Source organism: Mycetomoellerius zeteki, unplaced genomic scaffold (assembly GCF_001594055.1).
Source record: "Mycetomoellerius zeteki isolate Tzet28-1 unplaced genomic scaffold, Tzet1.0 scaffold4, whole genome shotgun sequence".
Lineage (NCBI taxonomy): Eukaryota > Metazoa > Arthropoda > Insecta > Hymenoptera > Formicidae > Mycetomoellerius > Mycetomoellerius zeteki.
This window is the reverse complement of record NW_017257391.1, coordinates 692,496-708,778: the sequence shown is the minus strand read 5'-3', so window position 1 is coordinate 708,778 and position 16,283 is coordinate 692,496. Positions and strand designations below refer to the sequence as shown.

The following is a 16,283-nucleotide window of genomic DNA, read 5'->3' as shown; positions in this document are numbered from 1 at the left end:
TTAATATCTAAAAATAAAAAATTTTTTTATTTGTTTAATTTATTAGCGCGGAAAATATAATTTTATATATAAAATTGTCAATTATGTGAATCGTATTCGAAATTTAAAATCGAAATTTTCGAATAATTTAAATTTCTACAGATTTAATTTTACAGATTTAAATTTGAACTATTTCAAAATTTTAGATTGAATAGTTTGCACATCTTTATTAGCTTTGTGTTAGAAATTTACATCGTTGAAAATTTATCTTTAATATCCTAAGTTATTTGAAGTCCATCGTTTACCAGCGTTATACACGATCGTTAATTCCTCCATCTTAATGTTCTTTATCGCTTGAATACAACGGAATGCTTTTTCGCATATGGAAGCTGCGATTTCTCAAAGAAGAAACCAACATTAAATGGAATCTTTTTCCTTCGTCGCAGTAACGGCATCGCAGGCTCGGCTATCTGCGCGTTTAACATGTCGGCCGTCGTCGCCAGTTTTAACGGGCCTTTCAAGTATCAAGAAAACGCGGGTGCCGCCTGGGAAAGGAGACCGGTCGCCCATCATAATCGCCAACGCTGCGGATCTTCATCTGATACCGCGCCGCATCAGATCATGGACAATCAACGGTACCAATTGATGGACGAAGCAGTGCAGAGTACGATGCTGGAGCCGCTGCACACCGTGACTCTTGAGCGATTCACCCACATCGCGGTGGATGTTACTCCAACCAAGTTGCACCGCAGCGTAACCGTCCTCTATGTCGCCACGGCAACCGGTCTAATCAAGAAGATCTCGGTTCTGCCTAGAACGCAGGAGACCTGCATTGTCGAAGTTTGGGGACCCTTACCCTCACCGCCGATGACATTGCAGTTCCTCAAGGACACACAGAGTCTCTATGTTGGCATGGAAATTGGCCTTTTGCGGTAAAACAATTACTCCTAATCGTAATCGCAAAATTTTATCAACTTTGTGAACGACGTTACGTTATCGAAAATAAAAATAAATCTATAATGTCATCTAAATGATATTGATAATATCACCTAAATCATGTCATCTTAGATAGATAGATGTCGTTTAATCGTAAATTACGTACATTATCGTAAACAGCAAATTGTTAGTGTTAAATGCTTTGTTAAACCGCATCGTAATGCTTTCCGTCGTTTAGCATACCTGCCATTCAGTGTTATCGTCATCGGAGCCGTCAAGCGTGCTTGAACGCTCAGGAGCCTTATTGCGGATGGAACGAACTTCTCATGAAGTGCGCGGAGGCACCGAAACAGAATTATCAATATAATTATTTGGCAAATCATTGGCATCAGGAAGTCACCAAGTGTCCGGTGCTTACCGATCCTGTTGACGGAGGCTGGAGTGCTTGGAGTCCTTGGTCATCCTGCCAACATGGCACAGGAGAACAATCGCTCGGACACGGTCACGTTCACTCACACTCACACGAACACGCAGAGGTTTGTGGGCATATGTATTTATTACGTTTATCACTATGTAAAAAATATTTTTTTCTTCGCAAATGGAATTTATCATAAATGATTGAATTTAATACAGGTTTAGAGATATAAATGTGAACACAGTTTCTTTATTATAAAATATATAAAATAAAATTTGGTAATCCATACTTTATTTTATTTTTGTTAAAAGCGATTCGATTATAAGCTTTTCTATCGTAAAGTCGTGAAATTTATAAGCTGGAAATTTGATCTACAGAAGATCGACTCGTGTCAATGTCAAACCAGGGAATGCAATAATCCTCCACCACAGCACGGTGGCGAGAGTTGCACGGGCACGCGGGTTAGAGTAACAAATTGCACTGTCCATGGCGGTTGGACCGCTTGGTCGGCTTGGTCAGCGTGCTCTCAGACCTGCGGTTTCGCGATGAAAACCCGTCGGCGAACTTGCACGAATCCAGCACCTGCATTCGGTGGACGCGTTTGCGTTGGACATGATCATGATGATATCATGTGCATCGATTTACCACCCTGTCCTGCCCCCGCTAAAACCACCCCACCGCCTCAAACTGGTCAGTGGTCGATCTGGGGTCCCTGGCACGCGTGTACACGGCCTTGCAACGGTGGTAAGTATCCCCGAGTATCCTTATAATCGTAGTAACAATTTCAGACAATCCAAACTTTGGTACAAACTTTTGGTACAAACTAATGATACTCGGGTACCCGATCACTACCCAAGACGCGCGGGTAATATCCGGGTAGCCGGGTATTATCCAGATACCCGCATTACTCGGATACATATATTCGTATTCGTTAACATAACCGTATCCATATGTTTTTTATTAGTATAGTGATGTATTCTACAAAATGCAGAATACATCACTATACTAATAAAAAACATATGGATACGGTTATGTCAACGAATACGAATATATGTATCCGGATAATACGGTCCGGGTATCTGGGTAGTACAGTACCTGGCTACCCGGGTATTATCTGCGCGTCTCAGGTAGTGATCGGGTACCCGAATATCCGGGTATCTCATTACCCGGTCCAAATCATCAGCCCTAAGATACAAACGGTATGCTATGCTTTCTTGGTATAAAATTGGCAATTCCCATTTTACAGGAGTACGTCTGAGAAAGAGAACCTGTGACAGTCCCTCGCCAAAGAAGGGTGGTGTTGAATGTCCAGGATGCGATTTTCAGGCAAGTTTCAAATATCTCGTGGGAGGGATATTTCCTCTTTTTTATATCTTTCTTGATAGCCGAATAGAAATTGCAGGAGTTGCTTAATGAGACCGAATGTATTTTAGATTGAGGAATGTAACAATCACAAATGCGCAGAGACGCGAAGATATTCCGGATGGACTCCTTGGTTGACCGTAAACTCTAGTTTACAAAGCGACAGCGCGGTTTATTTAGAGAAGCGCTTCCGATTTAGTTGCCGCGCGCAAACGGACGATCCGTCAAGTGTACGAGTGCAGCTCGCTAAAGAAGAGGAACGTTCCTGCAGGAACGATGGGTCTTGTCTCAGAGGAAAGGATACGTACGCGGAGTCCATCAACGAGAGTGGCTGGGGCGAATGGTCCTCTTGGGGTTCGTGCGATCGTCCTTGCGGAAAGGGTACCCAGCATAGGGTAAGTATTTTTTGTAGTTTTATCTCGATACAATCTTGGCCAAAATCATATCACTTTATTAAGCATTTCGGAAATCGGATATTTTAACTGTTTGATTAAATTATTTATATATATTTAAAAGTAAAATTAAATTAAATTTATTTAAAAATATAAAATAAAGTTCATTTTATGCAATAAAGTATATAAGTAATATAAGCGCAAAAGAGGTTTTTTAATTCTGTAAAATGGAAAACGAATAATTTACCTTAAAGTGATCAAAACATTTTAGTTTTTTAATATATTTAGGTTTTTTAATATGTAATATGATTATACATTTTTACAGGTCAGACAATGCGAATCGCCACCTTGCGAAAGTGGTCTCGCCACGCAGAGCAGAATTTGTAATTCACACTCATGTCACGGCAATATGGAGGAAAGTCAATGGTCGTGCTGGACGGAGTGGTCCGAATGTTCAGCGACTTGTGGCGTCGGAGTGCGTACGAGGACGAGAGAATGTCTCGGCCCGGAGAATTGCGACGGTCCAAGATTGGACAAGGAGGTCTGCGAGATGCCCAGTTGCGAATCATTAGCTGGTTGGGACACGTGGTCGTATTGGACTCCCTGCGACGGCGACCATCAACAGCACCGAAAACGGACATGTCTTCAGCATGGACCCGGCATGTGTCAAGGACTAACTCGCGAGACACGCGACTGCCTTCCTGCAGACTGCATGAATAATGGTGAGATTTTGAGACAATTTTACAGCGTCTATAAGATGATATATTTATAAATACGATAATTGTGCATTTAAACAATTTAATTGATTAAAGATTGCTAAGCATTGTATATATTTTTTTAGAGGTAAACGCCTTGCCTTCGAGCGTGGAGAGTTCGGGCGTTACGGTGGGCGCGGCAGTGGGCGGCTGCGTAATCAGTTTCACCATCGGCCTGGCCTTAACCGCGGTGTTATGCTTTTGCTACTTGAAGCGACGAAAGCCGAGCATCCCAGGGAGTCCGCATTATATCAGTAAACAAAATTCTTACGTCATCGTACCACTGAAGGAGGTAAAGCTCAAAGGAGCGCATTTGATTGTTAGTTGCGTTTGGCACATACTTCAAAGAAGCTAATTTTTACAGGTGAACGCAAAGCGACAGCCTAGTTTTTCAGGCAGCACTAACGGAAACGGTACTCTACGTGGTAAGAGCAATCCCAATGTTAACGGCCTCGGCAGCCCCAAGTTATATCCAAAGAGTCTCGATTATGAATCCGCCACCCTGAAGCGTAACAGTCATGGCCAGCAACACATCCGTGCCGATCTCGATCAGGACAAATACTACTGAACGAGTTACCTGAGCGAAGTCAAATCAGCGTCGTTTGGATGATGATTTGTGTTCTGGTCTTTTCAAGCACGTGATTTCTCGTGTGATTTATTTGTGCGGTGAGTCGCAGGTACCGACAACAAACGCGAACTCATTCCACGCATTTGGCAGCTGCAAACTTTGTTGATTGATTAGCGTTTGTTCAACATTAAAGTAACAAGTGTGAGGACAGACTTCTTGTTACAGGAAGAATGTATTTACTTAATTGAGCTAAGGCGACATCTTCGACGTAAAAATGACATACGATCGATTGAGCAAGCGCCTGTCTATAAGACTATATGTTTTTAGTATTAAGTAAACGCGCGATGTATGCGTTTTCCGCGTTCGAGAGTTAACGACACTGCGATTAACGACGCAAATTAGCTGACGAAATTGTTCAATATCAATTGATGAAAATTGTATTGAAGTATGTTTTGAAAGAGACATAATGGCATTTTTTTTTATAAATCGCTATGTCTGTCGTGTAATGTGATAACTCAGCGGACTCCGAAGAGAAAACCGTTGTTTTGAGGAAGTTTATAAAAGTTTATTTTTGTTTCTGTGTACATATCCGTGAAAAAAGAGAGAGAATGCGAATGGAAGAAATCGAGAATCAATCCCGCTCACGCTTGGGCATTCGACTTTGACTCATCTGTATAAAATTTCATGATTTTTCATGAGAATGAATTTTCATATATTTCATATAATATTTGTAAGATTGTACTCATTCAAGGTAACAAGAGAGAAAAGGAAATCGCGTATCTGTTAAACGGACACTCGATCTACCAAGGATTGATGGATTGATTTAGATATACAGTTGTACAAATATAAAATGTATTATGTAGGTTTGCTTGAAGATATATTAGGAAGAGAGTTCGTCTCTTTTGTTTTTATTCAGGAGAAATATCGAATAATGTAGTGCCATGATACGGAGTTGTACATAAAAATGCATCTTCTTAAACGTAGCTTTAGGTATGAAGCAAATGCGTATACTATGTAAGAGATGAACACACGTCGCGCGACGATTGCATTTATATTGGCTCACATTGAGTCGCGCCCGCGAATTATCTTTATGCATGCGTAAAAGTAATATACATCTTTTCCTTGTCGGATCCAAGGTGAGAATCAAATTGAATTGAAACTTGAATCGCTGATGTCCTCCAAGGGTTCGATTCTCTAATCACTTATAAGAAAAACGTATGCATAAATTCAAAGTTGCGAACGTTTAAAAAATAACGTTATTTTATATAATATATATATATATATACATACATAGATACATATCTGTACTGATATCTACGTTACGTTATGAGTAAATTAGAGAATCGAGCCTTAGAACTTAAGAATTTAATTACATTAATTGCCTCCCGCGCGAGTTTATACAATCCGTCATGAGAAGAATGTGAGATAATAATACTGAGTAGGGTTACCGTATCTGAACCACAAAAAAAGAGTACATATTATGTACACTTTTTTTTAAAAAAAAAAAGATAATCCGAAAGGAAAAGGTATTTTTTATGCATTAAATGTAGATATTAATAAAATAAAATTTCTAAAACATTTTTATTGATTCTTTTTAATATAATTTTGTAAATACAAAATTTTAATTAATCAGAAATTTCACTTAAAAAGAGTACATATATGTACTCTTAAAAACAGCTAGTAACCCTATATATGAGCTAACGACGTAACAACGAATATTTTGATGCTGCCGAGCGTCAAATAAATTATGATTATCAAAGTTATACATTTCGTGCATTTGTTTGTAATAAAAACAAGATTCTTTTTTTATAACTTCGTAAATACTTATAATACCAATTTCTTCACTATCCCAGTAAACAAGAATGGATTAAAATGAATTGAATTTTGTCTGTCCGAATGCGTATTTTAAGTAGCGAAAACTTTTTTTGGATTCAATTGGATTGAAAAACTTTTTCTATTCAAAATTTTGAATTGAACAGTATTCACAATGCACAGAAAAAAGCTGATATTATTTTTAGGTATAAACATATGCTTCATGCAATTCCTATAAATGAATAAAAATTCAAAATTGAAAAGCATTCATTTTAACATTCGTGAATCCGTATTAATTCCTGAAAATCTGAATCCATTTTAATCCATTCCCGTTTACTGGGATAAGAACAAATATCTTAATATCATAAAACAACTCGAACAGAGAGGCATTTTCCTACAAATCAACCGCAACTTTTTCTATCTGATTAATAACATAATCCATGGACGATTTTGTGGGTGGTGGTTGACAATTTACTACCATGCGAAAAAAATTTCCAATCTCCTTCTGTGGTAATGGCATATAACTAATCATGAGAGATCCCTCCAGAATCAAACGTTTCTTTATTTCAACCGTGACACAGTACAGTTTCTCCCACCAGTTTGGAGTTTCATTCTCATTGCGCATTGTTGGTGGTATATACCTGAAAAGAATTTGCCTTTATAACTGTATATTTCTCAATAATCTCTTATCAAAGCGGAATCTCTTACCAAAAACAAATGTTGCAACACTGATAGTGAGGTTGCACCAGTCGGAAACCGGCAGTTTCCTTAATTCGCTTCAGAAAGTATTCCGCGCAGGACATCGCTTGTTCCACCGATCGCGTAAGACCGATCTTGCCGCGAGCTTTCCACATTAACCAAAATTTCATTGCGTCCACCTTAAAAAGTATTATCAAATGGGTTAAAACGAGTAATTGATGATGGTTTTTTGGCCAAAATTGTAAAAATTATGTTTTCTCGTAAAAATTAAATGGTGAATACGTGATTACCTTCCTGCCGCATTGCACACTTTTGTCGCCTGTGTCCCAACTAACGTCGTAAAATTTATCCTGTTGGAAAAGATACTTGGCCTGGGCACAATTTACTTCATATAGCGTATTTTTACCTTTGACCAGGAATAAAGAACACTGCAACGGCGCACCGAGCATCTTATGTAGATTCCAGGACACCGAATCTGATCTAAGCCAGTCATAAAACAGAAAGAACTGGTCAGAAAAACTGCTTGTGTCAGGAAATCATTTTTGGTCTTTAACGTTGCAGAAAGGAAAGTATTTATCTTCCCATTCTTCCAGACACGCAGAAATTTAACGTTTTGCCTAAACACCCTAACAGGAATCGATCACTTGGAAATAAATCACGCAGATAATGATTATACTCAAGACTGGTATGCGAATCAGTAATGAACTTTCAGTTTTAGAAAGGTTGCCACTTTCCTTCCGCAACGACATCATAATAAATAATTATATACGAACAATTCGATGCCCCGCAACCTGTAACGATATTTCTCCGAGAACAGCAGAGTTCCACCGAGACATGCCTGTAACGAATCTCTGTTTAAATTACGGTTCTCCGAGCTCTAATCGGCTTTCATTATACTTATACTGACGTCTACGTGCAGCCAGAGTGACTCGCTCCGGCATACCGCGGCGATTTCCGGTAATGGATCGATGGCACCGAGTACAGTGGTTCCGGCGGTGGCGTTTACAAAGAACGGTTGTTTTCCGTCGTTTCTCGCCTTTATTAGAAGTCTCTTTAGGTCAGACACTTTCATGCGACCAAACTCGTCTGTTTTCACCTGTAATGGAAGGACGTACGTTTTCTCGTATAATTAATTATTATAATTATTAGCTTTTAAAAATCCGGTTAAAATCCAATTGTTTTCAAAGACTGTAGAATCTTTTTCAGTATTTACTAAACAATATAAATATAAAACAATTTAAAAAGATATATAAAAAAGGCTAAGAGTCAAGACTAGTTGTCAACTGCTACAGTTTAATAATTTTTATACATCAAGTACATATTGAAACGGACGTTACAATTTATGAATATAAGAAACATTTTATAAACGTAATAAATAGAAGAAAAAGTTTCATAAATATAAAAAATATTTTATACTGCGTCTCATATTAACTATCGTCGTTTGCTGCAAATGAATGCAAGATGAAATTCTTAGTCTTTTGAAGTCTAACTTAACATTGTTTAATCAATAACATATAATTGCATAATGGCGTGAAATCTGATTCATATAAAATATATAAAATTCAACAACTAATTATCAATTGAAATAAGAATTAATTATTATTTCTTCAAATTTCGATTTTATCTTGAAAGAAGATTAAAATATAATGTATCTCTTGAAATAAGTAGCCATTTTTCACGTTGTCATACCTTATAAACTTGATCGGTACCAAGACCCAGCCAATTAGCACTTTTCAGGATTGAATAATGACTATCTTCGCTAGTAAAACACGCTAGAGGTGATTCCATCGAAAAGAGCCCGGACTTTTTGATACACGGTAATATCTTGTGCCTGGCCAATAACATTCCATACATATTCGATATGCTACCACCTGGGCACATTATACCATCGGCTTCTGGCATCAACGGATAGCCAACCAGCTCCAATGATTTCTGTATCACTTCTCGCTCCATGAGAGTAAATACGGGCGCGACTTCGTAGGTATACCTAATAGAAACGTCCATAATTATTTAACAGTTACTTGTACGAGGGTCGTCTGAAAAGTTTTGAGCCTAACATAGAAACAAGTAATTTTTCGATCAAATTCAATTTTATTTTTCCACATAGTCTCCTTTTAAATCGATACATTTTTTCCAGCGATGCTCCCACCCCTTTAATCCATTCAAATAATACTGAGCGTCTTGCTTTGCAAAATAGGCGTCTACGGATGCGATGACCTCGTTCGATGAAAATTTCTGTCCTCCGAGCCAAACTTTGAGCCTAGGAAACAGAAAAAAGTCGCTGGGGGCCAGATCTGGTGAATACGGTAGATGGTCAATTAATTCGAACCGCAATTCGTGAATTTTTATCATGGCGACTGCTGATATTCGATTTTTTCCATTTTTACAAAAACATTGACATTGACTGGCACAAATGACTGTCAAACAACAACTAAGCGCCGGAAGTAGCTACAATTTTCGCAGGTATCTTTCAAAGTATGTACGATTATAGTACCAAAATTGTTTTGACGAGTAATGCCATCTTCATGTTGAGGCTCAAAACTTTTCAGACGACCTATGTATTTCACTTCATTTAGATGCACACAGCATCATTTACAACTATATGAAGGACATTTCTGAAGACAATTTATCGAAGAGAATCTAATTTTCATTTTTCTAGCAAAACTAAAACTTCCTCGACTAAGACTTCCTCGATAAAATAAAGACACTTCAATACATTAATTGGAATTATCGTAGATCATGCATCGTCTAAAATGCAAATTAGGTTAGTAATATCTGATGCTCACGAAACGATAACAAAATAGCTTTGACTATTCATTTTATCGAGAAAGATAGGATTACATTCAGCGAGCATGGAGAATACATTGTTTACTATTTTAAATTGTCTCTTAAAATTTGGGAATTATTCTTACTGGCTGGTGTTCAACACATCCGTTAACCAGGAGCCAATTAGTCCATATTCGTCAACTCCAGCGTAGAGTTGATTATGAAAATGCGGGTTAGACGTTTTCACGGAGAACTGTATAGTCTGTCGTATCACTGTTTCTATTTCCCTGGTACTCGCTGGATTGTCGTCCAAAGACATTGACATGACTTTCTATGAATAAAAAAATAATTTTTCCTCATTAAAATTAACAACTGCTAAGCTTTAAACAAATTGTAGTTTACGTCATAGAATAGAATTGCTATTGGCAATGCAAATTATTCATTCACATTTGTTCACACTTGCTCGCTTGATTTGGCGGTTAAATTTACAATTAATACAAAAAACGGTAAATATTCATTTTAGGCGACAAATCATCGATTTAAGCGTTCTTTAGATATGTTGTAGAGGAGAGTGTTCTGAGTGATTTCCTGCAAAAATTGAGTGGGGGACGGCATTAGTGTGTTTAAGAAATATAGTAAATTAAAGTTCCTATAATATGTAGAAGATAATATTGATATAAGAAGTATAATATGAATAGTGAAGTTTGTATATACCATACTAACTCTTAAAGAATGTAAACAAAGTCAGAAAGTCACAGAAAATCACAAGTATTTCGTGAACAGTCGACTTCTCGCAGTTCGTTAACAGCTTTCAATATGCGACTATACGAGTTTCTAAGTCTTGTTAATGAAGGGGCGCACGACTTTCAGCGTCTACTTGTTTGTTTTGATTCCTCTGATCAGACACTGAAAGTCAAGCACCCTTTGCAGGGGAGAGAGGGGGTGAGAGTCAGGAGTGAGAGTCGCTTCATGTAGAAAGTTGTATGCTCCGACTTTATCATGAAACTTTAATTTATCATATCTCCTAAACCAACGCCGTCCCCCACTCAATTTTTGCAGGAAATCACTTAGGATACTCTATAACATATCCTCTATAACATATCTAAAAGACACTTAAATCAATAATGTGTCACCTAAAATGCATATTTACCCAAAAAACATAAAGAATCATAAAATATATACACATATATATGTATGTATCTGGAGACACGGTAGTGTCTCGGCTATAAAATATACAATATTGTTATTCATTTAAAACCCCTCCAGATTGTATTTTGTAATTGTACCGATGTATTCTGCATATAAATGTGTGAGTCCACCTGTTGTTACAAACAGCTTATTTTCTTATTGATAACTCTTTCTTGAGAGCTTATTTTACACAATTTTACAATATCACAATGACTGTGTTTCGTTACTCATTGTGAGTACTGAATTATATAATTATAGTTATATAATTCAGTAATTCAGTACTCACAAAGTTATATAATTCAATAATTCAAACAATAATTATAATTCAAACAATAATTATATACAGTAAAAAAATTTGTGTTAAATTTAACACATTTCATACGCCCACAAAAATTTTTGTGTTAATTTAACATATACATAAGATGTATATGTTAAAAAATAACACAAATATTATGCAAAATATTAACACAAGAAGCGTAATACTTTGACACAATTTAAAAACAAATTTTACGTTAAACTGACACATTTATAATGTTAAATTTAACTGAAATTAGATGCTATTTTTACATTTTTAGTTTAGACGATGCCTCTGTAATATTTAATTAACATATGCAATACATAGATTTAACAGATATTTACTGTTACAAAGAGAAAATAACACAAAATATCTGTACCTTTTTATATATAAAAAATGTAATTAGTTACACAGAATACATACAGAATATATTTCTTCAATAAAATTAACATTTATAATATATTAAATGAACACACTCATTTTATTCATTTATTCTTAGAATTTATGTTTCAAAACTACATTATTTTTGTGTTATTTGTTTACTTACCTATAAATTGTGTTATTTTAACACCGAGAAATATTAAATTTTAATTTTACACAAAATATTCAAATGACACAATCATATTATGTTAAATTAAAACTCGGATATATTAAAAAATCAACACAAAATTTTAACAAGGATCTGAATGGATCGTTTCTAATACAAATACAAAATGTTTTTTTATTTTATACTATCCCTAACTATAAGGAAACTTCTCAAAAGAATGATACATTATCGTGACATGTCAAAGATTTTTTAAGAAAAAAGCGACAATTTGTCTGGTGGACATTCCGATTATACGATTAGAGCTGCAAACATTGACTCCATACCTATATCACAAACTTCTGCGTATCATATTAATATTCCATGAGCAAGCATTTCTTTATGCACCGTGGAATATTTTCTTTTGTCAGAATCCATTATTACTGTCTACGTGCGTTACATCAGAAATCGTTGAAGTATTTAAGTTAGATGTACGATAAAAATGAAACAGACGTATTTATTATAATATTTTATGATATAATTGCATTTGTGACATTATTATTCTTTAATGAATATTAATGTTACATTGATGATTTTTATTACGCATTTGATTATATTAATCTTGCTCTGAAATGCTTAAGAACAATCTTCAAACAAGATAACACTTCGTTTAAGAGCGGAAAGAGAGAGAAGTGTAATCTAAAAGAAGAACGTTTAAAAACAAACAGAAGTATTTCTAAAGCAAATTTTAACAATTAAGAAATACGATAAAGCGGACAATCAAGCTCTTTTTTTAATTGATGTGCGAATTACGATGTTATTCCTAGAGGAACAAAAATATTATCGAGCTCGTTACAGCTGGCATAATAAAACTTCGTTTAATTAGTTTATCAAGAAAAGAAGAAATTTGAATTAAATATTTAAATATTTAATATTTACATGTATAATTATTAACTTTATACATTGTTCAATATCAGTTTTAATAATTTATTAATAAATTATGAGTTTCCTTGTGAACTGAAAAGTGTAAAATTCACATCAAAATATTATTAGATATTAACATCATTTTAAACGATATTTCAGTCCAAGATTGGGAAACGTTATTTTCTATTACTTTGTTGTTACTTTCTATAATAAACAATTTGATAATGACATTGCAATTTTTTATGACGGTAACACTAACTAACTAAACGTTAAGGTTGTCCTAAGGTTGAAAAAGCCACTTCGAAAAGTAACTTGTCACCATTATGCGTTATTTATTGAAAAAAAGTAACAAATAACGAGTAACGCGTAATGTTACTAGTTACAAGTAACGAGTTACAAAAAACCAATATGTTACAAATTATTTTTTTCAATTACGAATGATTTTTTCAATCCGTTACAAATGACTTTTCCAACTCTAGTGTTACCGTTATCATCACAAAAAATTTGCAACCATTACCAAATCATTTTATAGCAAGGTAATGACGATCGACAAAGTAACACGTTACTTCTCAACTCTGCAGTTTTCACTTATTAATATTTAACATTTCTCAGTCGATTTTTACTTAATAAATTATATAAACAATCTTTGAGGTAAACGACATCGTTAATCTCTATTTAATTGAAAGAGAAAAATAATAGAAATATATAATGTGACATAAAATTATAATGTAGCACAAAATATGAAAAATATAGCATTACGATCGAAGTAAATTGAAACGTAAAATAGTTTTTAAAAAAATATTTGTAAGTCATATGTAATAACAAGTTAATATATTCGAGATTTTTACACGACAGCTAATCCAGAAAATTGAACTATTATTTACCTGTAAATAATGAGGATAACGGAATAGTATCACAGGTCGATCGTCAGATTGATTGAATATATTCTCCTCTTTAAGGATCTTCAGGAGTTTCTCCAATAGATCGATGGCGCTGTTGGTACTTGATGCAGCCATCGCGAAAAGTATACTGACCGACCAACCGACAAATCGACACGCTTGTTTGGCCCCTTCCATTTCAACTACCACTAGTGAATCGCTTTTTATCGTTGGAAACACGTCGTACGTACGTGAACCTTATAACGATTCCATCGTGTTGCTACATCGAGTTCGCGTGTGCCAATTACGAATAGAGTTCATCTCTCCGTTACGCTCGAATTGGTTCTTGAACTTTGCCTTTCCGCAAATCGTACAAAAATACATTATTGATGTATTTTAGATATTAATACTTTAGATATTTCGAATAGTTTGAACATAATTAGAACATCAAGTATATTCGGATTATATATCGATTTGAATATCGATATTGAATAATATTATTATTATATTCGCAGCTTCTAATTGAGATTTTATTCGATTAAACAGTATTTTATATACTGTAAAAAATATCGGTGTGGATTTAACTCTGATGAGGATTTAATACCCAAGAGGTGTCTATATAATTCTCACTGCGTTGGTGTTAATATTAACACAAACATGGTGTGGATTTAAAATCTATGATGTTAAATCCAAATCATACTAGTGTTAATATTAATGCTGATATAGTGAGAATTATATAGACACTACTATTTTTTAGAGTGTACTAGAACCACAGATAATCGTAGGAAAAAAATTTGTTTTTATCCTCGAAGAGAAATTGTGTAAAATTAATATATTATCTTTTTTATTTTGCCTTGTAATACTAAATTTCATCTATGTACAGTATTAAATACTTTACAGTTTTATGTAATTTAAAAATATAGGAATTAATCCCTTGGGAAACAATCGGCAAAAAAAAAACGTTCTTCAAATTAAAGGTTGTTACAATTAAATCTTTTCAGAACTGTGGCTTTATGGAATATTTCTCTCTTCTTTATGTCGTATTTTAAATTACGATTATAAGCATTGCAAGTTACATTATCATACAAACACAATGCGCAATTGTAAAGAAATATAAACATATATCTTTTTCTTGTGATAACGGAAAGAAAACAAAGCATAATCAAGTGTAAAGAGACATTTTATGACGCTACGATTATTAACAAAAAAATATTCGTATCTAATATTTCATGGACGTTGTGTAATATTCATCTTCTAAGAGAAACTATAAAGCAAGCCAGGCCCGGCAACTTATCTCGCCAGTAGGTGTGGAATTTTTAGCCGACGTAGGGAGGAAGAGAGAGTATACACAGTGACGATCTTTTTTTTACTTTTTATTTATTTTTGTCGGTTCCTTATTTATAATAATAAGATTGAAAGACCGCTAATGTTAAACATAATAATTTTAAATTAAGAAGCGCCATAACGGTCAGAACGTTAAGATGTTGAACTATTGTAAATTCATTTAAATGAATTAATTTCAGAAATGATAATTGCGTGCCGATGTGGTTGTCGGACTTTCAACGCAATCAAATCTGAAAATTCTTATTTATAATTGCGAATTGCGACGCTCTGTGCCGATTCCTTTGCTGATAAATTCATTTAATACTTCGTCCAAATTTTGGTCTATCTCCTTCGCTGCATCCTTATGAATATGTAGTATAGCTACATCGTTCAGTCGCTTTTGCGTCATGGTTGAACGTAACTATGTTTTTAATCTTCTCAACGCTGAGAACGCTCCGCCGTACATGACGAACACGGAATCGTTAGACTCAATCGAATAAATTTTGTGAACTCGGGAACAAGGACCCTCACACTTTCATTGCTTTTCAAATACTTCACTAGTTCTTTCACTGACCTCACGACTATTTTTTGCGATTTTAATATGTCCAAAAAGATCTGCCGATGACTCTTCAAACGGTCTGCATCCAGATCGTTTCTATAAAATGCTATTACAGGTTCCACGTTGGCCTCACTTCCTATTACATAATTTTCAAATTTATTCAATTGCTTCGATGTTGCGGAGTCAAAGCGATGTTGCATTGAGACTACTATATTATTCACTACTTTGTTAAATATCTTTTTATAATACTTTGCTGGAGTAAAAAATACATGACTTCTTGAACCGCTGTCAATGCGAGTTGATGGCCTGCGGACACGAGGTAACTTCGGCGTTTCCAGATCCAAATCGTTTGCACCTTTTATTGATTTTTTGTTAAAAAATTAACATATGATTTTTTTAATCCAATTCATGGATTCCTTGGGTGTGGATTTCCACACTACACTAAATTTTGGGTGTGGAATTCCACACCACTCTAAATTTTGGGTGTGGAGTGCTCCATGATTCCACACCATAGTTGCCGAATCTGAAGCAAGCTGCAATTTAACTTGGGAAAAACTATTTTATCTTAACAAGATAAAGATTTATTTTTGTTTGTCTATACTATATATAAATGAGGCTAAGAACTTCTAGGGCAAACACTCAAAAAAAAAGGTTCTATTGATAACTTTTTATCGAAGTGAGATACACATCACTTTAAGACAGATACTTCTACAGTTAGAAGAATCTTCTAAAAATTAAGAGAATTGCGTTGTTAAATCCAGCTTATCTAGCATCTTATAAGTAGTTACACGATATTCCTCTATCTTTTAGAGTTTTTTTAAGACTGTATATCAGTGGAAAATTCTCTAACATTAAGAGGGTACATAAAAGAACAGAATTTTTTTGGGAGGTTAAGTGCAGTTAATAAGG

General features: G+C 34.9%; 2 protein-coding genes across 3 annotated transcripts in view; one reads left to right on the top strand and one right to left on the bottom strand.

Annotated features, from left to right (window-relative positions):
- The window catches only part of Sema5c (Semaphorin 5c), a 108,556-nt gene extending 103,659 nt beyond the window's left edge, over nt 1–4,897 (top strand). For both annotated transcript variants that reach the window (XM_018453655.1, XM_018453654.1), the window contains exons 8-15: nt 426–911; nt 1,154–1,451; nt 1,708–2,074; nt 2,577–2,656; nt 2,764–3,087; nt 3,410–3,806; nt 3,926–4,131; nt 4,204–4,897. In XM_018453655.1, coding sequence (XP_018309157.1) covers nt 426–911; nt 1,154–1,451; nt 1,708–2,074; nt 2,577–2,656; nt 2,764–3,087; nt 3,410–3,806; nt 3,926–4,131; nt 4,204–4,407 — 2,362 coding nt within the window. In that variant the 3' untranslated portion in view covers nt 4,408–4,897. The remainder of the gene's footprint in view (nt 1–425; nt 912–1,153; nt 1,452–1,707; nt 2,075–2,576; nt 2,657–2,763; nt 3,088–3,409; nt 3,807–3,925; nt 4,132–4,203) is intronic.
- Nucleotides 4,898–6,502: 1,605 nt separating this feature from the next.
- LOC108726200 (cysteine sulfinic acid decarboxylase) lies at nt 6,503–13,644 on the bottom strand. Its single transcript, XM_018453638.1, has 8 exons — nt 13,499–13,644; nt 9,831–10,015; nt 8,608–8,905; nt 7,826–8,014; nt 7,692–7,756; nt 7,209–7,398; nt 6,928–7,097; nt 6,503–6,860 (listed from the first exon to the last, which is right to left on the bottom strand). The coding sequence occupies exons 1-8, from the start codon at nt 13,628–13,630 to the stop codon at nt 6,614–6,616; spliced, it is 1,476 nt and encodes a 491-aa protein (XP_018309140.1). The 5' UTR covers nt 13,631–13,644; the 3' UTR covers nt 6,503–6,613.
- Nucleotides 13,645–16,283: the final 2,639 nt, after the last annotated feature.

Excerpts from the sequence above, each read along its gene's own strand:
- LOC108726200 (XM_018453638.1), bottom strand. The coding sequence starts at position 13,630 with ATGGCTGCATCAAGTACCAACAGCGCCATCGATCTATTGGAGAAACTC. Across the intron at positions 8,906-9,830 it reads GATGTGTTGAACACCAGCCA|GTATACCTACGAAGTCGCGC; the intron begins GTAAGAATAATT and ends CGTTTCTATTAG. Across the intron at positions 7,399-7,691 it reads AGGTTGCGGGGCATCGAATT|ATCAGATTCGGTGTCCTGGA; the intron begins GTTCGTATATAA and ends TGACTGGCTTAG.